The following is a 20,511-nucleotide window of genomic DNA, read 5'->3' as shown; positions in this document are numbered from 1 at the left end:
CATTGCTGCAAGTGAAAAAGTAACCAACCCATCGCATCAGTTGGACATAACTAGATATGCTTCTTAGAGCGCCCAAAGAAAGAAAAAATAAACCACACAACCTATATAGATAAACCCGAGCTGGTTGTCGAATCCTCTTGCAAGACTCCTCGCGTAGACACCAACAGAATGATGTCGGAAAGCCTCCCTTTACATGTTAAAGCCACACCAAAGGCTTAATGCATGATTGAGCCTCAAGCCACCCCCCAACCGCTGATATTTACTTGCTGGTCGACTTCGTCCGCATTCTCTTCTAATATTTCGCTTCTTCCTGGAGCTCTGTACCTATCATCCGGCTGATACTCCTTGAGATTAGCTTCGGCGTCACTCAGCACTTGGTGAGCTTGAACTCCATGTTCGTAGGGCACGAAACGCTCTCCTGGCGCGACTGTGTTAGCGTCAAGGAGCTCGAGGAGACGAAAGCCGTGCTTGGCTAAAATAACTTCTTTCTCAGCGCGCTCAATAGCAGCAGCCAGCTCGATCTGAAACGCTTCCCTGAAGTTTTGGCGAGTCTGCAAAAGCAATCTTTAGCAAACCATAACCCATCTGTCAGCCAGTAGAAACAGCAGACACTTACAATATTTGTTAACTGCGCCTCAGCAACCAGACTCTCGGCCTCTACCCTAACAAGCTCCTGCTCTAGCGCGGCCAGTTTGATGCTGTGAAGAGGTTTTTTCGTTTTGACTTTCTGGATCTCGTCCATCACCCTCATCTTTCTGTTGCGGATTGGTTGAACGATCTTCTCGATGTTGCGAATGATCTTGAGATGACCACGCGCATCTTCTAGTGCAGTCACATAAGGCTCTGACAATTTGCCCATCTCTTGCAGGAGAAGGCCGACCTTGCTAGATATATCGACGATGGCATCATCTTTCGTGTCCTTGCCCCATTCGCAGATCTGCTTGCCGATTTCCACACGTTCTTCACCCGCAGACTTGTATGCCTCGATAAGGCCTTTATCAGTCTTGATAATGCGATATTGCTTTCGCGAGAGCTCAGGCTGGATATGAGCTAATAGTTTGAGGAATGAGGTATAGTTCCACGTCTTTGACGATTGAGGGTCTGTATTGGAACGAGGCAGTGCACTCTTATCCCTAATCGGAGCAGCGTTAGGCCACGTCTCTTGGATATCAAATCCCCGATCCCATGGTTGGTCTGGAGCGGTGTCATCGAAAGATGATTGAAAGGCATGTTGGGACGACGCAATGGGGGATAAAAAAGAAGCCTGAGACATGATGAAATGATATGATGAGAATAGAAAAATAATGGACCCAAAAAGAAGAGTACTGTGTGGATGGCAATATGAGAAGAGAAGAAGAAGGAATTCGGCATCACTTACATGGTGTTTATTTTTCCAGGCTACTCTTTAATTTTGGCTTGGAAGGCGGCGTCCCAGTATGATTCGCAAGAGCACTGGATCTAAGGCTCCTTCTGGCTCAGAAATTTGGATTATCCTACTGTTTATATGAGCAAGCTCAGCAACTCAAGTTGCGTCTTCTGATATGGCCAAGGAGATAAGCTTGAACTGAGAATGACACAAAGAGAGGGAAGTACCGCGATTTCAATGCACCAAGAAACAAACGAATGAAAGACAAAGCGTGTCAAGCACTGAATCAAAGAAACCTACCGGCCATTTTATTCTGGAGCATGGCCGGCGCATAAGGATGTTTGAAACTATAAACATTGTGTCGCAAAAGATTGCTTGTTGCAATTCACGAGACCTTTGTCTGTAAAAGGTGCCGAAAGCACGGTGTATCCCGCTACTAAATGCGTCTTGAAAGGCACAGATAAAATTAGGCATATCGGCAAAATGCGCACTTGGATTGAAGCTGGTGAAGACAAGAGATGGCTTGATGCGGGCTGCGATATCCTAAACCTGAGATGGGATGAGCCTATGATGTCATTTCCGCATTATAATACTACAAGAAATAGGCATCAGGTACAGACAGCAGCTTTGACTTAGAGTGATGAAAAAGGGCCCAATAAGTCTGGATATACGCAGTCGCTGACGAGGTGCTCTTCATGGGATGGATCATGACGATGTAGACAGCATCTCGCTCAATGGTGTGGCCACTGGCTCGATGCAAGTGCTCTCAGGAGCGGAAGTGATGCGCAGTCAGATCATTAAAGGGTTGGCACCTCAAAGGGCGATCTAGACCATCTAGACTAAGCAAACATACATGACGTCTCATAAAAAATATAGATAAAAAACAAATAAGTAGATTGATGTTCCCAACGCCGTCATCGCATTCAGAGCCTCATGAAGTCGTGGCTTGCCTCGTTCCCGTCATTAGCCGCTCGCTACCCTTAGTAGTTCCCAATACCTCGTATCGTACCATAATATCCCATCCTCAGCCGAAGGTCGCTAAACCTTGATAACACCGATTTAAACTCTGCACGGATGCCGTATTTTTTTTCTTCCCCCTCTATTTTTCAACAAGCAGTCGGAATGAATATAGATTTACACGTAGCGGCTCTGCGTCGTCTCCTTGTAGACGACTCTCGCCGGAACAACGCTGCGCCTGACGCTGCTGGAGCTGATGCGAGGGCTGTATGTGCTGACCCGGGGGCTGCTGCTGTACCGGTCAACGGCCGTGCGGCTCGTTCGCGGCGAGTGATGAGAAGAAGAATGGCGATGGTGATGATGGTAATAGTCGACGCCCGAATCGCGGTATGAATCGCGGTATGAGTCGCGGTACGACTCACGGTGCGGCCGGGCGGGAATGATCTCCTCCTGATAGTAGTATTTTGCCTTTGGTTCCACTGAGAAACACATTTTGTTTGCGTCAAGTAAGAGGAATATTGAATGGATGTTATGTCGACTAGGCTGCTGTGTCGCTTTGCGCAATCGCTTGGAAGCAGTACCGGCTTTTTGCTTGTGTAGAATTGGCGAAACGGGAGACTTTTCTATAGAATGTCTATCTGGCTTGAAAATGAAAAACTAAGCTCGTGAAAGAATGCTGATTTATGAAAGAAGAAGACGAATGGATGAATCCTCTTCGGACGAGCACTGCGTTTCCTTAAATAAACCCAGCTGTGCCTATGACTATGACTGACATGCACTACCAATCAGTGCCCGTAGCTTCGGCCAAGCGCATCCTCTTGTCTCGTATGGCTCTTCTTACTCGTTCCCGTGGCCAAGTTTCTGATCTCTGACCCCTGTCGGCGGCTCGAGCTGCTTGGCCCTGCGCCACTCCACCATCTGCACGCACGGCGACGACGCAAGGCACTGCTCCAACGCAAAGTGAGAGGCTAGCTGCGTGAGAGCCGAAAGGCGCGAACCAAGTGGCACAGCCTCACCCAATTCACTGCTGTTAGTCTCGCCTTTGCCGAATTCAAATCTGAGCTGGAAGAAAAGAAGCTAGCAGCTTGAGCAGGTTGAGCTGGAGCCATTTTGATGATGAAGTTGAGCTTATCTAGCATGCATTGCTAGCACTATTAGCACTATTATGCGAGGCACGCACTTGGTTGGGCTTTTCCTGGGGCTGCTTTTCCTTGGCTCGCCCTTGGGATGGATGCTGCAAGTTCGTGCCATCATGACAGGACGCTAATGTCGTCATCGCGGCAGCTCTCCAGAACCCAATGGGGACGACATCACAGACCATCCCCAACATCATTGTACAGATTCTCGCCGTGCTATGATGCCAGGTGCTAAATGATGACATAAACATAACAAAAAAACAAGTCTGATTGAATTTCTACATACTACGCTGGTAATGCTGGCGGGCTGAGATCTAGTGTGCCAGAGATCTAGCGAATCTCATCTATCATCTGCCAGGGTGAAATCGTACTCTCAAACGCCCACTTAATGACACATCCTCTAAAAATATCGCTCTCGTTTTTTATCCGTCAAACATGGCGACCCAAAAAAAGCTATAGATTAATCTGGTACATTTTTATTTGGATGAGAATCCCACCTCCACCTTTCCAACAGCCCATGCTGCGGCATACACAGCAAGCATGCTTCCAAATATCACCAGAGGCTTTTGGAGGGTACCTGCCAATGGGGTGTCGTACGAGATGATCAGATCTCGGAATCGGAAGTCATCTACTAGGTTCTTGGCCTTGATCACAATGGCGGTTCGGCCAGTGGTGTCGAGGTAGGTCTTGTGAATACCAACCGATGTCTCAACAATTGATGAATTGGGGAGATCGGTGTAGAATTTCACGTTCCTGGTTCCTGGTTAGTTACGATTCCAAGCATTATAGTTTCCATAAAAAGGGATATGCAAAAGAAAAAAAAAAGGGTAGTGCTTACTCAGATCCTTCAGGGAGGAGGACGCGGACGGTGACATCGCCGTACTCGACGCCCTCAACTTGCTTTGGTCCCTCGATGAATGGAACCTTGAGCACATGGCCTCCACTAGCAGTGTTGCGCAGGACGTTGGCAGCATTGGTGTTCCAGCCAATGGTGAAGGGGTACTTCCAGCCGCCGAAAACAGGGTAGCGGGGCTTCAGCTCCAACATGGCCTCACGCTTGCTGCTCCTGAATCGAGAAGTTGATACGTTTCCGATGGCATCAGTGAAGTAAGGATCAACGCTGCCAATCTGAAGCGGGAACTTGAGCTCCTTTAGCGCAGAGGTGGCGGGGTTGTAGTATTGAGATTGCGCCCATTTCACGCGGTTAAACAGGGTGGAAAGGTTGGCACCGCGGTGATACAGAGTGTATCTTTCCTCAAATGCCACGTTGCCGCCCCAGTGGCTGACCTCGATATCTCTCTCCAGCTCTGACACGTGGATCACAGGCTTGGTAAACTCGAATCTGATCTGGGCTGGATAGACGGCGCCAGCGGGCTGTTCATCGAAGGGTCCATATAGCAGCTTGCTACCGTGCTTTTCAGGAAACTCCTTGCCCTCGCTATTGGTATATTTGGCATAGTCTGGGATGGTGACTGTCGACAGCTTGACCTCGGTCTTTTGCTTCAAGGTCGGGTATGCCGAAGCAGCGTAGAGGGAAAAGTCGTAGATCAAGAACTGCTGTTCGTCCTGCCCAATTGAGGCCGGGAGAGGACGATATGGCTTTAGGTAGTACCAAGAGATGGCAAGAGTCTGCTGGGCGCCAGCTTTTAGGGGTGCTGGCAGTGTGATGCGGTAGTATTGAACGTCGCTGTAGATGAATATTTAGTAACATGAAGCATAATTGATCACCCATCGGCAGCCATTGATGTACAAGAAAGCAAGCCTACCTCTGAGAACTATACTCGACCAGGTCGACTCCAAAGGGCCCAACCTTGTCATCTTTGCGATCTTTCGCTTCAATGCCACCAAGTCGAGCTATCTGCTCTGCGGTAAACGGCAGGAAGTATTCATCTTGAGGCTCGCCGGAAACGTTCTCAACCAAAACGTTGATTTGTTCCCTTGCAAAGCTCTTCTCAACCGAAACGACATGCACCAAGTTGGTGTTCTTAAAGACGGGTGGGGGTTTGAACTCGGCGGGCAGAGAGACGACAGAGAGGGCGCTGCAAGGACCAGCCAGGAGGCCCAGAAGCGCCGCTACGAACGATAACGACTTCATGGTGACGGGGGAGTGGAAGCGACACTCATTGATTGTGCGTGCCCTGCGCAATGGGAGTCGGACTCTCGATCGCGAGACTGTGGCAGCTTCGCTCTTAGTGGGCAGCCCCAAAAAGCATACGTCGCCCATTCGATTAGCGACAGCGACAAGCTACAGGGGTGCGAGAGCTTGGGCCCAGCCAACCAGAGGCCGTGCTGGGGGGCCGTCGCGGCGATATGAATTTCCGGGCTCGGAGTACAAGCACAGCACAGCAACAGCAGGTACTTCGACCTTGTCTTGTTGCCCGCCCTGCCGCCCTGCTAAAGCTTGTTCCGGAGTGTGGAGACATGACGATAACGGTGCATCCGGTTTCTTTGTGTTTTGCGTGGGATCGACCAGAATCTGCCGGCAGTGTTGAAAGGGTTCCCATCTGCACCATTAAAGCTTAATATTGGCTTTGAGGAGAATTACTCAGCGAGACACAGCAAGAAAAAAAAAAAAAAGGAATGCAATTGTAATTGCAAACTGTAAAATCATTTGATAGTGCTAGCAATCTCATATCCAGCTCGCTGATGACCAGAAAAAATTAAAATTAAAAACGCTCATATCTACTCGCTGCTGGCACTTGATGGCAGTTGAAGGCCACTAAACGCTGCTCTCCATAATCGCTATTTGGAAGCCTAGACGGCGTGGAGGCAATGGGAGCAACAGCCAACCAGAGCCGGAAAGAGTTGCCCAACAGGCCCCTCGATCCCGACTAGCCCAACCTTTGTGGACTTTTTATAGCTCCAAATCTGCTTCTGTTGCTGTGTCCCGGCTTCTAGACTCGGTGCTCTTGCTCCTATTCTCTCGACCAACAGTACATACATATCTCCTTTTTCTTCTTTTTTTTTTTACGCTCTCGTCCTTGCATTGCTGCCTCGCGCCTAACTTGACCTCACCCCCTCGCAGCGGTTGCTTCATTGCCACCCGCCCATCCTCCAAGGAGCTCTTTTTACTACCCCGCCAGGCCCCGCGATCCAGCTGTAAAAATGGTCGGACTTGGACCCCGTCCACCTCCCTCTAGAAAGGGTACGTTTAATGTTCAAGATCTGGGGATCTGAAGATCTGGAGCTGTCATCGCTTTCTTCTGCCATTCTTCTCTCAATCTGCTTCATCATTGATGCTGGCTGGAGCTCTGGCGCAGCTTTTGGGTCCCTTCGTTGATGCCCACGGTGGCCGATGTCATGCCATGCTCGCCAAGAACAGGAGATTTTTCTCCGGTTGCATGGTGCCGATATAGCTACTGGGCCATGGGCTATCAAAATCATTGGGTACTCTAAAGAAAAGGCATGAGTAAGACATTTTTAGCTTCCAATGGCTAAGCCGTCTTCACTACAAGCTGTGCGCAATTGCAAGATAAGCATAAGCAACGGCTTCAGCCGTCTCGTGAACGTCATTTTGATGTTGCACAGACGCTCAGACCTCGTGCAGGGCCAACGTCATGATTTAAATTCACCATAGCGAGAATATTTCCCAAATGTCCAAGATCTCTAGGATTTCTTTCATCAGGGCAGAATTTACACGCTTCATACCCTTTGTTTCCTTGAGCATCCGGGCTGCCAGATATCATGGAGAGTCTCATAGCATACATGCTGACTAGCGATATGCCAGGTTCCAAGGCGGACATCCCTAAGGATCTTCTCGATGAAGTGAGAAAGTTGGAAGAGATTTTCACTGTCGACACCCAGAAGCTGAAGCAAATCACTGAGCATTTCGTGAGCGAGCTTGCTAAAGGTATGTACTGCTGCGTAGCGTCGTAGTGATGTTGATCTTGGGCATCAAGTATGCTAATATTCGGCTCGAAAAGGCCTTAGCGTTGAGGGTGGCAGCATTGTGCGTAAATGATTCATGTTGATCGAGTGAAAGGAAGTATGTTAGTTGCTAACAGCCTTTAGCCAATGAACCCAACATGGGTCATGTCTTTCCCTGATGGCCACGAGACTGGTTCCTTTTTGGCTCTCGATATGGGCGGTACCAACCTGCGTGTCTGTGAAATTACCCTGACAGACCGCAAATCAGAATTCGACATCATCCAGTCCAAGTACCGTATGCCAGAGGAGCTCAAGACCGGATCCAGCGAGGAGCTATGGGAGTACATCGCAGACTGTCTTCACCAGTTCGTCGAGACTCACCACGGTGACCTGACCAAAATCGAAGCGCTGCCTCTGGGTTTCACCTTCTCTTACCCAGCCACTCAATATCACATCGATGAGGGTATTCTTCAGCGCTGGACTAAAGGATTCGACATTGCCGGCGTCGAAGGAGAGAACGTTGTGCCCATGTTCGAAGCTGCCATTGCTAAGCGTGTGAGTGACGCCCGCCCCGGCCTGACAAGGAAAGCAAAAAGCCTGTTGGCTCACAAAGTATAATAGGGAGTACCCATCAAACTATCAGCCTTGATCAACGACACCACAGGAACATTGATTGCTTCCGCATACACCGACACCAAGATGAAGATTGGTTGTATCTTCGGAACCGGATGCAATGCCGCTTACATGGAAGACTGTGGCTCCATCCCTAAGCTGGCACACATGAACCTTCCCCCCGACACCCCCATGGCTATCAACTGTGAGTGGGGTGCCTTTGATAATGAGCACAAGGTCTTGCCTCGTACCAAATACGATATTTCCATCGACAACGACTCTCCTCGCCCAGGCCAGCAGGCATTCGAGAAGATGATCGCGGGTCTTTACCTTGGCGAGATCTTCCGATTGGTCTTGGTGGACTTGCACGATAACAAGGAGGTCCATGTCTTTGAGAACCAGGACATTTCATTGCTCCGCAGGCCTTATACTCTGGATTCATCTTTCTTGTCTGGAATTGAAGAGTGAGCGAGCTCCCATCTAGTGATATACTACAAATTTACTAGTGACACTAACGAATCATGAAAGGGACCCCTTTGAGAACCTCCAAGAGACTTTTGATACCTTCCAGTCCAAGCTCAACATCACTCCCACGGTCCCTGAGCTTGAATTAATCCGAAGACTGGCAGAGCTCATCGGAACACGAGCCGCCCGACTTTCCGCCTGTGGTGTCGCGGCCATTTGCAAGAAGAAGAACTTTGAATCCTGCCATGTTGGTGCTGACGGATCCGTCTTCAACAAGTACCCTCACTTCAAGGCTCGCGGCGCACAAGCCCTGCGAGAAATCCTCGACTGGCCTCAGAAGGCCAACCCTAAGGATGAAGACCCGGTAGAGATCCTGGCGGCCGAGGATGGTAGCGGTGTTGGAGCTGCTCTCATCGCTGCTCTGACTCTCAAGCGAGCCAAGGCTGGTAATCTGGCAGGTATCCTGCACCCCGAAAACTTTAAATAAATAGAGAGTATCTGTCCCGACCTGATGTCATCTACAAAAAAATAATCCCTAGGCAGAGTCTAAGATAGAAATATTTTGTTGTTGAATCTCAGCAAAGCATTGCAATTGGGGGCATCTGATTGGAATCTACTGTCTTGTTCAAGTTAACCCATAAAGGTGCATACAGGTAGTCGATACTCTGTTCGATGTTAGCCAATTTGTGTCTGTATATGTCATTATCGTAGGGGGTAGAGCTCTTACTGTCTAATGTCCAGTATCGTCGCCGAACTCCCTTCCACTCTCCTTCGCCGTCTTCGTCCAGTTTCTCCATGTCAACGTCGCTCTCTTCCCATTCCACATCCAGACCAGCATCTGCGCAGTGCATCTCCACAACTTTTGTGTACACGTCGTAGCATATCCTCCGGTCTGCGCCAAGACCGTTGAAGAAGCTGAACCGTCCCTCTTGATCCAACAATCCGGGGACATGCTCCATAAAGAACGTGCGCAGCTGTGAATAGTCCTCGCCAAAGGTGTCAAAGTAGATGGCGTCATAGAGCTCACCCTGCTCCAAGAGCTGGAGGACCACATCTTGCCATTTACCGACAAAAACCTTGTAAGCGCCCTCCTCAGGCCCGCTCTTCTCCCATTCGGACCCGAACTTGGAGTCGGGCTTGGAGATGTGCTCCAGGACGGCCGGGTGCGCCTCGATGATGTGGTGTTTTGACGGCTTTAGGTCTGCAAACATGCCGTCTATGATGCCCATGCCGAAGCCGATGTTGAGGACGCGCTTGCCCTGCTCCTCGCCGGGGATGAGGGCGGCGACGGAGCGGCGCATGATGTCGGTTTCCCAGGCCATCATGACGCCGTTGAGGTCGGAGTCGAGGAGCTTGTCGTCGTCGTAGGTGAGTTTGGATTTTAGGTATTCTTCGCTGGTGACAGGTATCTCGTTGGCATCGGGAGGAATGAACTTGAGGGGCTCTTCGGCATCGACGTCGCCGTCTTGAGCCTTTGCTTCGGCGGCAGCAGTGGCGGCAGCAGCAGCAGCTTCCTCTTGCTCTGCCATGACCTCGTCGGCGTCTTCGTTGTCGTCTTCTTCTTCGCCGGAAGAGAGCTCCTCGTAGCCGTCCATCAGGGCAAACAGAAGCTCTGCGCGGACGCCAGCATCGACGCAGAGGTTATACAGGGCCTTGCGACCGAGTCGGTAGGCAACGCAGCCGGGAGTCTCGTTGTTGGCATCGACATCATTCCAGATGGCTCCGTTGAGGAACAGATCCTGAATGACCTCTCTAGCCTCTTCTACGCTACCATCTTCTTCCTGCTCTTCTTCCCCTTCAGTCGGTTCGTCGGCAGGACCGCAGGCTCGGATCGCAGCATGAAGCGGGGTCTCGCCAGTCCTGGGATCCTGGATGCTGGCCTTGCCGCGCTCGTTGAGGAGCTTCTTTAGGCCGCTTCGGTCATGGCCCCATGCATGGTATAGGATATCGCGAGTCTCTTGGGGGCATTCGGGGGAAATGCGGGCTTGGAGAGAGTCGTCAATTGGCGACGGCATGATGCGAGATTGGACTTTGATATGGCGGGGTATGTTCTGGCTATGGTTTCTATATTCACAACTGTAAGCATGGGCATGTGCCAAAGCGGGATGACAGGCTCATACTTACCTTTGTCGCTAAACTCTCAAACTAGAGCTAAATCGCTCGTGTTTTCGTTCTATTGCTCCCAAACCTTCGTATAGACCAACTATTGGTACTAGGTATACTGGCGTCATCTAGAAGGAAAAAAAAAAATTGATATCGATTCTTCGCCTTGCCCCACCTGGCCGACGCATGCAGTGGTACCGACGAAAAGCTGCACGCTCCCCACACTCTTAATCGATTGCTCCAGCGGCTGCAACGGCTGTGGAATAGCGCCGCATTTTTTTTTTTTTTTTAAGCGCCTAGCTCTGCAGCGGGGGGCACGCCTGTGGCCACCCGAAGCTCTAGTGGATCTGCTTCAGCGTGCCTACATGCGCTACCGGATATCTTGATTCAGCGCTGCTAGGCCGCTGTGGGCCGCTGTAGCTAGCCTAGCATGGGAGCCTTCCACGTTGCACCAGCGCCTGCTGTAATTCGCTGGACACAGCTTCAGCGGCCTGTCGGTGGGGTTCATGTTCCAGACCAAGGTTCGGGCGGCATTGACGGCCTACTCTCTGCTCCAGCATCACAAGGGAAAAAAACCCCCGGGAAGCAAATAGCTTTTCTTGCTCTGCAAGCAATCCATTCGCTGCCAGTATCATTTTGCCCCGTTGGTTGAAAGGTGAGTTCCTCTCGGTAAACGGTCCCGGCAGAGTCCGCATCGCGTCGCATTTGAATCTTGAATTTTTGCTTCCCCTTTTGCCTCTTCTTCCTTTGCTTTTACTGTCGATTGGATTCGAGTCCAGCCAATTGCGTCTTCGTTGCTTGTTACCGCTTCTTTCGGAGCTCAATACCCGGTATCCCCATGCTGATTGCGAAAGATCTCAAGGCCATCAACAAGAATTGGACATCGCTGAGATCCCGAGGTCAATCGCCCCAGGTCGGACCAGGCGTCGTCGTCATGAAGTTCGGCGAACAGTTACGGTCAAGCATCATCCGAGAGTACCAGTGGTACTACATCGATTACAATGGACTGAAGGGCGAGCTGAAGGACGCCTCGGGCCCTCTCGCCGGCAACGGCACTGGCTCCAGGCAGTGGACCGAGAACGACGAGACGCGCTTTGTGGGCAAGCTGGAGGCGGAGCTCGAAAAAGTCCATACCAAGCAGCAGGTCAAGGCTATGGAGATTTCTCGCCGCATTGCTGTCAGCGAGCGCGAGGTCAAGGAGGTCGTGAGCCGATTGAATGAGCGCGGCCTTGGAGAGGAGGGCCCCAGCGAAGAGGAGTTCTTGCTGCTGGAGGAGGATCTGAGTGACATCATTGCCGACGTTCACGACCTGGCCAAGTTCGTTCAGCTCAATTATACCGGCTTCTATAAGATTATTAAAAAGCACGATGTAAGGGAGCGATTTTTTGTTCTTTTGGTCTAGACTTAGAATGTGGCCATGCTAACTGTGACGCTCTGCAGAAAATGACTGGATGGCATCTTCGACCTGCCTTCGATACTCGACTCAAGGCCAAGCCTTTCTACAAAGAAAACTACGACGCGTCCGTCATCAAGCTGTCTAAGCTGTACGATCTCGTCCGAACCCGAGGCAACCCCGTTAAAGGTGACAGCGCCGCCGGTGGCTCTCAAGCCAGCTTTATCCGACAAACGACTAAATACTGGGTGCATCCCGATAATGTCACCGAATTGAAGCTCATTATCCTCAAGCATTTGCCTGTTTTGGTTTTCAATGCTAGCAAAGAGTTTGAGCAGCAAGATCAGGCAATTACGTCAATCTACTACGATAACCCCGAGAAGTGGGATCTTTACGAGGGCCGATTGAAAAAGACGGAGGGTGCAGAGGCTATTCGACTTCGTTGGTACGGTGGTATGAAGACTGAGACCATTTTCGTTGAGCGCAAGACTCACCGAGAGGACTGGACTGGAGAAAAATCTGTCAAGGCTCGATTTTCGATCAAGGAGAAGAATGTTAATGCTTACATGAAAGGCGAGCTGCTGCCCGCTGCCATTTTCGAGAAAGCACGCAAGGAGGGTAAGAAATCAGAAAAGGCCATTGCTGAGGACGAGAGGCTCGCTTCAGAAATCCAGTACTCAGTTTTGAAGCACGGATACAAGCCGGTCTGCCGCTCTTTCTATAACCGAACTGCTTTCCAGCTACCTGCCGACGCCCGAGTGCGAATTTCATTGGACACCGAGTTGACAATGGTTCGAGAAGATAATCTGGATGGCCGTACTCGCTCTGGCGACAACTGGAGACGTATGGACATTGGTGTCGACTACCCATTTTCTCAGCTTCCTCCTGAGGATGTTGAGCGCTTCCCTTACGCCATTCTTGAAGTGAAGCTCCAGACTCAAGTGGGACAAGAGCCGCCGGAGTGGATCAGACAGCTCATTTCATCTCATTTGGTTGAAGCTGTCCCCAAGTTCTCCAAATTCATCCACGGCACAGCGACTCTGTTCCCCACCCGCATCAAGCTGCTCCCTTTTTGGATGCCCCAGATGGATGTCGACATTCGCAAGCCCGTCACCCATGATTTCGGCATTCGTCGACCTGATATATCCGGAACAACCACTACGTCAGATGACGAGGAAGAGCTTGATTCTGATGAGGAAGAATTGGCCACGGCTCGTCGTGCTGCCGGCAATGGTGAATCTAGCAGACAGGGAGGTAGGCTTCGTGCTGTTGCTGCGGATACGGAAGGCCAAACAGTAGATACGCCAGGCGGAAATGAAGACTTTCCCATATACGATTCTGACGAGGAATATGACGAGAACTACGAGCTGGAAGAGGCCCGAAGAATAGGTGGATGGCACTATTACCGTGTACTGTTGTCATCAAAGGCCCATGCCGCTGCTTCGAAGACTTGGAGCGTCTTGAAGCACGTTGTTCCACACCCCCACGGAACCCAAGTGCCTCGATCCGCCAGACTTGAAACCCTCTTCGGTAGCGGTAGAGTTCAAACCAAGAGGTTCAGAGCTCCTCCTGGCAAGAAGATTTATGTTCCGGTTCGCGTCGAGCCCAAGGTATATTTTGCCGCCGAGAGAACATTCCTTGGATGGGTAAGTTTCTAGATAGCAATATGTAAATCCCCGCTTTTAACTAACTTGATGTTTCTGCAGCTCGAATACTCCATTTACATCAGCACCATTGCCACAACTCTTCTCAACTTTGGAGACCACCCGACACCTACGGCGTTTTGGATCGCTGGCGTCTTCACCTTCTTAGCCATCTTCAGCCTTTTCTATTCCGTCGGAATTTACCTCTACCGCAGCCGGTCCATTCGTAACCGTAAGGCGGCTCGATACTACGACCGCTGGGGCCCCAGCGTCCTCTGCACTGCCCTGTTTGTGGCTGCCGCTTTCAACTTTGTATATGAAGGCCGGGAGAGGAAATACTGGTAAAGAGCATAACCCCTTTCCAAAACTGTATTAATTTGGCGTAATTGCAAGGTGTGTATAATAAAGCATGCTCAGCTTTCTATTGTACGTGGACTTCTGTCACTGTACTTGTAAAAGATGACGGGATATTAGTGGCGAGCAGCGTGGAGGGAGGAGGACTGAGCAAGGAGTTGAGAGTGTTTTCTTTTTTTTTCTCTTCTTCTTCTTTTCTTTTTTTTAGGATAACCCACCAAATGCATATTTTTCAAATGCATGTTTCCTTATCACAGACTTTCTCGATTTTGCATGAAATTCATATATCAAAGGTGTCTTCACTGACATTCGCATTAAATTATTTCTAGCTCTCTAACTCTTTTTCTCTGATCATCAAAAAAGCATTTCATACCAAATGATAAAACATCACAAAAACCAATAAACCAATGTTTTTCTTTCCGTACAGAAACCAGCGTAACACATATTTCCTTAAACAACGGCCGTAACTCTCCGAACACTCTTTCTCGCACCCTCACCAGACACCATGATGGCATTCTCGGCCTCCAAAGTTCTCATCACCTCATTAAACTCAGCCTGCTCAATAGGCACGCTGGAAGATTCAGCCAACCTCCTAGACACGTCGCTCCAGCGGACGGTGTTTCCACCGGCAGTCATCTCGTCGAGCAACCGCAGTGCCGCGTCCTTGAGATCACTGCGGCGCTTCCGTTCAGCAGAGCTAGTGCCTTCTGTGAGCAGGCTCATGTCAATTCTTCCTTCGGAGTCTGTAGCGGCAGTCTTGAGAGCAGATTGAATGAGGCGGTAAGCTTCTTGAACATCGTCCCTAGTGACAGTTTCGGAGAGTCGCATCTTGGCGTGAGCTTCGGCGAGACGGATCATACTTTCCAGCTGTCGAGTGGTGGCTGTAATGCGCTTCTCAGCGGCGCGCACGTCTTGTCCAAGAGCACGCATGGCAACGTAGCTGTCGGTAAGCTCTTGGGCTGCTTCATCCGAGATCACTGGCTGAATGTTGGAGCGTGCGTATGAGATGTACAGAGTAAGGAATTCGACGGGGAGGATATCGTCACTGGTAGGCGCTGATTGGGGCTTGTCTTCCAAGTACATCGATAGAAGATGTTTTGCCAATCGGCGATCAGCCTTATCATCTACGCGGTCGAGAATAAGATAGATAAGGTCAAAACGGGAGAGGAGGGTGGGTGGAAGATCGATATTTTGCGGAACGGATAGATCAGGGTTGTAGCGACTGCCGATTGGGTTGGCAGAGGCAAGAATACTAGTTCGAGCGTTGAGGGTCGTGATGATACCGGCTTTGGCAATTGACACAGTCTGCTGCTCCATCACTTCGTGAAGCACAGATCGAGTTGACTCATTCATCTTGTCAAACTCATCGATACAGCAAACACCCCCGTCAGAAAGTACCAGGGCACCGGACTCGAGGACCAATTGCCTCGTTTCAGGATCGCGAGTAACGTACGCAGTCAAACCGACGGCCGAAGAGCCTTTACCGCTGGTATATACACCACGCGGGGCAATCTTGTGGATATATGAAAGCATTTGCGATTTGGAGGTGGACGGGTCACCGCAAAGTAGGATATTGATGTCGCCTCTGTATTTGGGGCTACCGCCCTTTTGGAAGGTCTTGTTTGTTCCACCGAACAGCTGCAGCAGAATACCCTTCTTAACGTCGTCCATTTCGTAAATTGAGGGAGCGAGCGATCGCGCGAGAAGCTCGTAAATGTCAGGGCGACGTGAAATTTCCCGAATCTTGAGCTCATCTTCAGCCGTAATGCGACGGGTCTCCTCCATCTCATTCTTTCCTGTTTCCGTCTCATCCTCACCTTCCACGCCAAGTGTAGATGCATCAGCCCCAAGACGTTTCTTATCGACTTTTTGGACGTGTAGGACGTCCACATATGTCTTGTAGATGCTCTTGATAGCCCTTTGTCGAGGGTTTACCCGCACAGGGCTAACACGGAAAATGCCAGTCAACTGGACACGGTCACCAGCCTTGCAGAAATCAACAAGCTCGTTGTAGACGCATACAGATACTGAATGGGGTGTCTGTCCAGCGGGGATGCTGTCCGGGGTCTCTTGGAGCTTAATGACTTGCTTGTCTTCGAATGAACATCTGTTGTGCACAATTTGCATTGAGTTTTTTGAGGCGCACATCGTGCGTGGGCATTCAGTGGGCTCTCGAATCTTGCCTCTGTCCAAGCCGACATTGACGGAATGATTGCAGACGTTACACCGGAAGAATGCATCCTTCATGTCGGGGATAACAGGTGTGGTACGGATAACAAGACCCTTGATGGAAACGAGGCGGTCCATGTCTGAATCACATATTAGCCATCTTCTTCAAACAAACGATAATCATTCTTCTTGGCTCCTACCGGAAGGGTTCAAATCTCGCAAGTTGGTCAACTTGTCAAGACCAAACGGACGCACGACGTATAGTGAGGCTGCTACCTGATCTTCCAATGTAGGGTCCTCATCTCGGGGGCGGGGTGTAGGAGTGATGCCTTCATCTGGCCGGTCAGAGCTGGGGAATACTGGTTCAGAGCCTTGTGTGCTTCGCTGGGAAGCTTGCTGTCCGGCACTGCTCTGGGAGGGTCGGTTTCTCATTGTTTCAGCCTGAGCAAGCTCCAGCATCAGATCGTGAACAGATTGATCCATGACAGGAACTACTTCCTGAGGATAGGCTTGAATCTGATGCCATAGCTTTCGTGTCGGTGGGTAGAGGTTCAAGTCTGAAATATCGAGATAGAGTCGAGTCGTACCCAGCAGCAGCATGTTCTGCAGAGCCTCCCAATATGGCTTGGATTCGGCATCGGATGAAGCATTCACCTCGGCATCTGAAAGGCCGTCTCGGTACATGCGGTACTTGAGCGTGAAGTGTCGTAAGAAGTCTTTGAAAGTAGAAAAGGTATCGTCGATGGACACGGTGGTACCCCAAATGAGACTCTGGCCGGGGCCACCCAGGATATCGGCCTCAGAGGTGTTGGGATCTCGGTTTACGAATGAGGCAGCATCAGATCCAGGAGCTTGGCCTTCTCGCATTACTCGACCAGATTCATCCAGAATAACACGTCGAGGAGCACGTGGCGTCCGTACCGTGTCTGAATTGATATCTCCACGTCTGTAGGATGTGCCCCGACTGGAGCCAACAAAGAGGCCACTGCTTTCACTGCGCAGATCCGAATGCAGCCTTGGGGTTCGGCCGGGACTGGAGCTGGGTTCGTATCGAATAGGAGATGATTCTGCGTTGATTCAATTGTAAGTCCGGGGTCTAAGCTCCTAAGAAGCATCATCATAAGCCTTACCTCCCGCAAGGCCGCCGCTGGCCCGAGGAGTTCGATTGCCATCACCGTTAGTCGACTGGGTATCGGTCATCTGCCTCAAGGGCGAGCTCGGCGCAGGCCCACTGGCATGCTGCGTGCTCTGGCTGTTCGACATCTGCCGCAGAGGCGAAGAAACATCTCCCATGACCTCATCCATGCCCTGGCTTGGAGCTGGCGAGGACTGGTAGAACAAGGGACTCGACACCATTTGTGCGGCCTCAGCTTGCCGTGCGGAACGGCGAGGCGTCGCGGACTGCGAGTCCCTCTGCCTTCGATTTGGCGTCGACATCTTTTCTGCGGTTCAATGAACAGGAATTGAGGTTGTCGACGGTCACCAAAACGAGCCTGGGGTTTTTTTGCTGGAGCTGGACGGTTGGGCGAAATCCCACAGCAAAAACGAGGGGCAGATGCAGGCAAGGGCGGTGGAGTTCGCGTTTCTGCCAAATTGCTTCTAAAGACGCGTAAAGTGCTTTTTAGACGCGACCTTGGAGCAGGGGACGCGTTAAGCGCCGGCGCACGGCGAAAGGTTAAGCCGCGTCCTGGGCCAATGCTTGGTTGGCGGGGCTCTTTTTGGGGGGACACCTTTTGATAGTAATGTCAAGTCGGAGCTTGCCTGGTATCGCTATCATCATCTCTCAGAGCATCAGATCGCCCAACCGCCCAAAATGTCTCCTGGAATGACCCTCTTTGCCGTCCAGGCAGTCCTCATCCTTGGCACCGAGGATGGCTCCCGGATATTCACCAAATACTATTCTCCTCCCCACGCCGCTCCCACTGGTACGCAATGATTAAGGGATCAGCAACTTGCGATTACGTGTTGCGCCATTGCTAATTGCGAGCTTGTTCAATAGGAGGCGCAAGCATACCGACCCATCCTTATACAGACCTGAAGGCGCAGAAGGCATTCGAGAAGGGCCTTATCGACAAGACGGCGAAGCAGACCGGAGACATCATCCTGTATGACAACCGAATTGTCCTGTACAAGATGGAGTCCGATGTCATGCTCTACGTCGTTGGTGCCGCCGACGAGAACGAGATTCTGCTCTACAACACAGTATTGGCTCTTCGCGACTCTCTTCATCTTCTGTTCAAGTCAGTAGTTTCAATGTCTACAGGTTATTTCAGATTGGTTGGGAGAACATGGCTAATATCCGAATCAGGCAATCTGTTGACAAGAGGACCATTGTCGAAAACTACGACCTTGTCTCGCTCGCAATCGACGAAATCGTCGATGACGGTATCATCCTGGAGACGGACCCTACCATCATTGTCCAGCGAGTCAGCCGCGCGCCCACTCAAGATGTTCCCCTGGGTCGCATCGATTTCAGCGAACAGGGCGTCAACAACTTGGCACAGCTCGGAAAGTCCAAGCTGTCAGACTGGCTTCGGCAAGGGCTCTAAATACAAAGACCTGGGATTGGTTGGAGTTTATGTTATTCAAAGCGGCCTGTCACATTAAAAGGATTGCTCTTGTAGTTGATTAGTCTTTTTACGTTGTTTTTTTCATGTTTCTCTTAATTTCTTCAAACGAGATCGGCTTATATACAGGGTAGGGTATAACGAATCTATGCATCTTCCTTTTTTTGTCTATTCCAGCGCTCTATCACTCATGACCGTATCTCTGATGCTGCCTTACGAAGGCGATTCATAACAGCAGCGGCAATGTCCAACTCATTTTCTATCCCATCGACGAAGATTGTGTCTATACTCCGACGATCCAATTCCCGCAAAGCTGAGAATAGCCCCTGAGCTATTCTCTTAGCGTCCTGTCCAAGGTCTATATCAAATAGCTCGCCGATGACCTGGCCCTGGTTATTCTTGAGATCCCCCTTATATACTGAATACGCAGGGTTGAGATATTCCTCATCATGGGCATCCTGGTTGATGGGGGCAGGCTGTAAAGGACCACATTGGAGACCAGCTCCCGATTTCCATCGCTGTGTCCGAATGACGCCTATTCTCTTTGCCGTATGGCCGTTTGTCTTTTCCGTACTACCATTCTCTGTGGCGCTGACAACCTCAAAGTCTGATGGCAAAACGCCCTCATCGCCAGCCTTATACGTAGACTCGTAGAGCACCACTCTCGCCTTGGGGCTGTAATGCTTGTATTTCATCCCTGGAGCTCTCGGCGCTGATTTTCCCTCCTCGCTGTGATCCTTGTAGGCCTTGACGACGTTCTCCCAGCCGGGGCAGCTTCGAAGCTCTTCCATGCTAATGCCTCCTGGCCGAAGCACCACGGGGGGCTCGCAGAGACCATCCACGACGGTGCTCTCAACACCAACTTGGCAGGGGCCCCCATCGAGGATAATCTCAATCCGTCCATCCAGGTCATCCTTGACGTGCTGTGCGGCTGTGGGTGATGGCTTGGTAGAGGCGTTTGCAGATGGAGCAGCCAAGGGCACTCCGGCAAGTTTGATGAGGCTCAAAGCCAAAGGCGAGGACGGCATCCTCGCGCCAAATGTCTCGAGCCCTGCGGTAACCTCGGGGGCCAGCTTCGAAGGCTGCGGGTTAGGCAGCAATATCGTCAGAGGGCCGGGCCAGAAGCGCTCTATCAGCACTTTATACTTGCTTGGTATCGCATCTTGGTCGTCTCTCTTCTTCCCCAAAAGCTCGCGCAGCATGTGTAAGTCTGAAATGTGGATGATGAGGGGGTTGTCTGAAGGTCTGCCCTTGGCCGAATAGATGCCCTTCACAGAGCCGCTTCGAGTCGCATCCGCACCGAGGCCATAAACCGTCTCCGTAGGGAAAGCTACAGGTGTATCGCTGGTTCGGAGATACTTGGCCGTATCTTTAAGAACCGCGATGGCTTCTCCGGCATCCGGTGAGATGTGCCATTCTTCGAGCTTTGAAGCGCCGTCTGATGAGTCAAACCGTCCAAGGAGCTGCCCCTTGCCGGGAGCAACTCGGACTATTCTCGTCTCCATGGTGGACGTCTCGCGGACGGCTGTGAAGCTTCGACAGACTGGCGCTGACGTTGTTGCAAGTGCGCGAGGCCAGCCTCGATAAACAACCCTGCTCAGAGAAGAAATTATGACGAAGTTGGTGGGGGCTCTGAATTTGATATCTTGACGTTTGACGCTATTAATGACGAAGCGTTGATTGAGATGAGACGAGAGAGAAAAAAAAAAATGATAAGCTGTGCTTATGTTTATTTGATATCTCAAATATGAAAATGAAGCGAGAAATCTGAGTTGCTGTACACAATTTCTATGCAGGCTTGATGTTAATATGCAAACTCTCAGCCGGTTTCGCTGCATGAAATTTTGGCGGGCGGAAATTTTCATGTGGCGGCCGTGTC

The 20,511-nt window shown here is 50.7% G+C and overlaps 9 protein-coding genes across 10 annotated transcripts; 3 read left to right on the top strand and 6 right to left on the bottom strand.

The window, feature by feature from the left end:
- Nucleotides 1-233: 233 nt before the first annotated feature.
- On the bottom strand, nt 234-1,273 carry TrAFT101_001634 (uncharacterized protein; the record flags this gene model as incomplete). Its single annotated transcript, XM_024905155.2, has 2 exons — nt 234-551; nt 617-1,273. 2 exons carry the CDS (start codon nt 1,271-1,273, stop codon nt 234-236), a joined length of 975 nt encoding a protein of 324 aa, XP_024762752.2.
- A 1,227-nt stretch (nt 1,274-2,500) lies between these two features.
- TrAFT101_001633 (uncharacterized protein) lies at nt 2,501-2,815 on the bottom strand (the record flags this gene model as incomplete). Its single annotated transcript, XM_024907762.2, has 1 exon — nt 2,501-2,815. The coding sequence occupies one exon, from the start codon at nt 2,813-2,815 to the stop codon at nt 2,501-2,503; it is 315 nt and encodes a 104-aa protein (XP_024762751.1).
- A 908-nt stretch (nt 2,816-3,723) lies between these two features.
- On the bottom strand, nt 3,724-5,714 carry TrAFT101_001632 (uncharacterized protein). Its single transcript, XM_024899738.2, has 3 exons — nt 5,226-5,714; nt 4,298-5,146; nt 3,724-4,212 (listed from the first exon to the last, which is right to left on the bottom strand). Exons 1-3 carry the CDS (start codon nt 5,681-5,683, stop codon nt 3,936-3,938), a joined length of 1,584 nt encoding a protein of 527 aa, XP_024762750.2. The 5' UTR covers nt 5,684-5,714; the 3' UTR covers nt 3,724-3,935.
- Nucleotides 5,715-6,120: 406 nt separating this feature from the next.
- On the top strand, nt 6,121-9,047 carry TrAFT101_001631 (uncharacterized protein). The gene is made up of 6 exons (XM_024905151.2): nt 6,121-6,604; nt 7,187-7,309; nt 7,383-7,408; nt 7,471-7,881; nt 7,948-8,402; nt 8,467-9,047. Exons 1-6 carry the CDS (start codon nt 6,565-6,567, stop codon nt 8,888-8,890), a joined length of 1,479 nt encoding a protein of 492 aa, XP_024762749.2. The 5' UTR covers nt 6,121-6,564; the 3' UTR covers nt 8,891-9,047.
- RMT2 (Arginine N-methyltransferase 2) lies at nt 8,771-10,679 on the bottom strand. Its single transcript, XM_066126383.1, has 3 exons — nt 10,528-10,679; nt 9,131-10,467; nt 8,771-9,068 (listed from the first exon to the last, which is right to left on the bottom strand). Exons 2-3 carry the CDS (start codon nt 10,416-10,418, stop codon nt 9,034-9,036), a joined length of 1,323 nt encoding a protein of 440 aa, XP_065982484.1. The 5' UTR covers nt 10,419-10,467; nt 10,528-10,679; the 3' UTR covers nt 8,771-9,033.
- A 400-nt stretch (nt 10,680-11,079) lies between these two features.
- TrAFT101_001629 (uncharacterized protein) lies at nt 11,080-14,525 on the top strand. 2 transcript variants are annotated; one of them, XM_066126382.1, is made up of 4 exons: nt 11,080-11,161; nt 11,369-11,875; nt 11,947-13,545; nt 13,606-14,525. In XM_066126382.1, exons 2-4 carry the CDS (start codon nt 11,441-11,443, stop codon nt 13,885-13,887), a joined length of 2,316 nt encoding a protein of 771 aa, XP_065982483.1. In that variant the 5' UTR covers nt 11,080-11,161; nt 11,369-11,440; the 3' UTR covers nt 13,888-14,525. The 2 variants fall into 2 exon arrangements, with proteins under 2 accessions (XP_065982483.1, XP_024762747.2); XM_024902386.2 differs by having other exon boundaries at nt 11,080-11,875.
- On the bottom strand, nt 14,141-17,640 carry TrAFT101_001628 (uncharacterized protein). The gene is made up of 3 exons (XM_024899604.2): nt 17,196-17,640; nt 16,266-17,132; nt 14,141-16,205 (listed from the first exon to the last, which is right to left on the bottom strand). The coding sequence occupies exons 1-3, from the start codon at nt 17,500-17,502 to the stop codon at nt 14,347-14,349; spliced, it is 3,033 nt and encodes a 1,010-aa protein (XP_024762746.1). The 5' UTR covers nt 17,503-17,640; the 3' UTR covers nt 14,141-14,346.
- Nucleotides 17,641-17,823: 183 nt separating this feature from the next.
- On the top strand, nt 17,824-18,785 carry TrAFT101_001627 (uncharacterized protein). The gene is made up of 3 exons (XM_024903583.2): nt 17,824-17,990; nt 18,065-18,305; nt 18,374-18,785. The coding sequence occupies exons 1-3, from the start codon at nt 17,879-17,881 to the stop codon at nt 18,612-18,614; spliced, it is 594 nt and encodes a 197-aa protein (XP_024762745.1). The 5' UTR covers nt 17,824-17,878; the 3' UTR covers nt 18,615-18,785.
- TrAFT101_001626 (uncharacterized protein) lies at nt 18,721-20,445 on the bottom strand. The gene has a single exon (XM_024909588.2). The coding sequence runs from the start codon at nt 20,135-20,137 to the stop codon at nt 18,821-18,823; it is 1,317 nt and encodes a 438-aa protein (XP_024762744.1). The 5' UTR covers nt 20,138-20,445; the 3' UTR covers nt 18,721-18,820.
- Nucleotides 20,446-20,511: the final 66 nt, after the last annotated feature.

This window comes from Trichoderma asperellum, chromosome 1 (assembly GCF_020647865.1).
Source record: "Trichoderma asperellum chromosome 1, complete sequence".
Classification (NCBI taxonomy): Eukaryota; Fungi; Ascomycota; class Sordariomycetes; order Hypocreales; family Hypocreaceae; genus Trichoderma; species Trichoderma asperellum.
The sequence above is the reverse complement of the archived record's forward strand: the minus strand, read 5'-3'. Positions and strand labels throughout refer to the sequence as shown.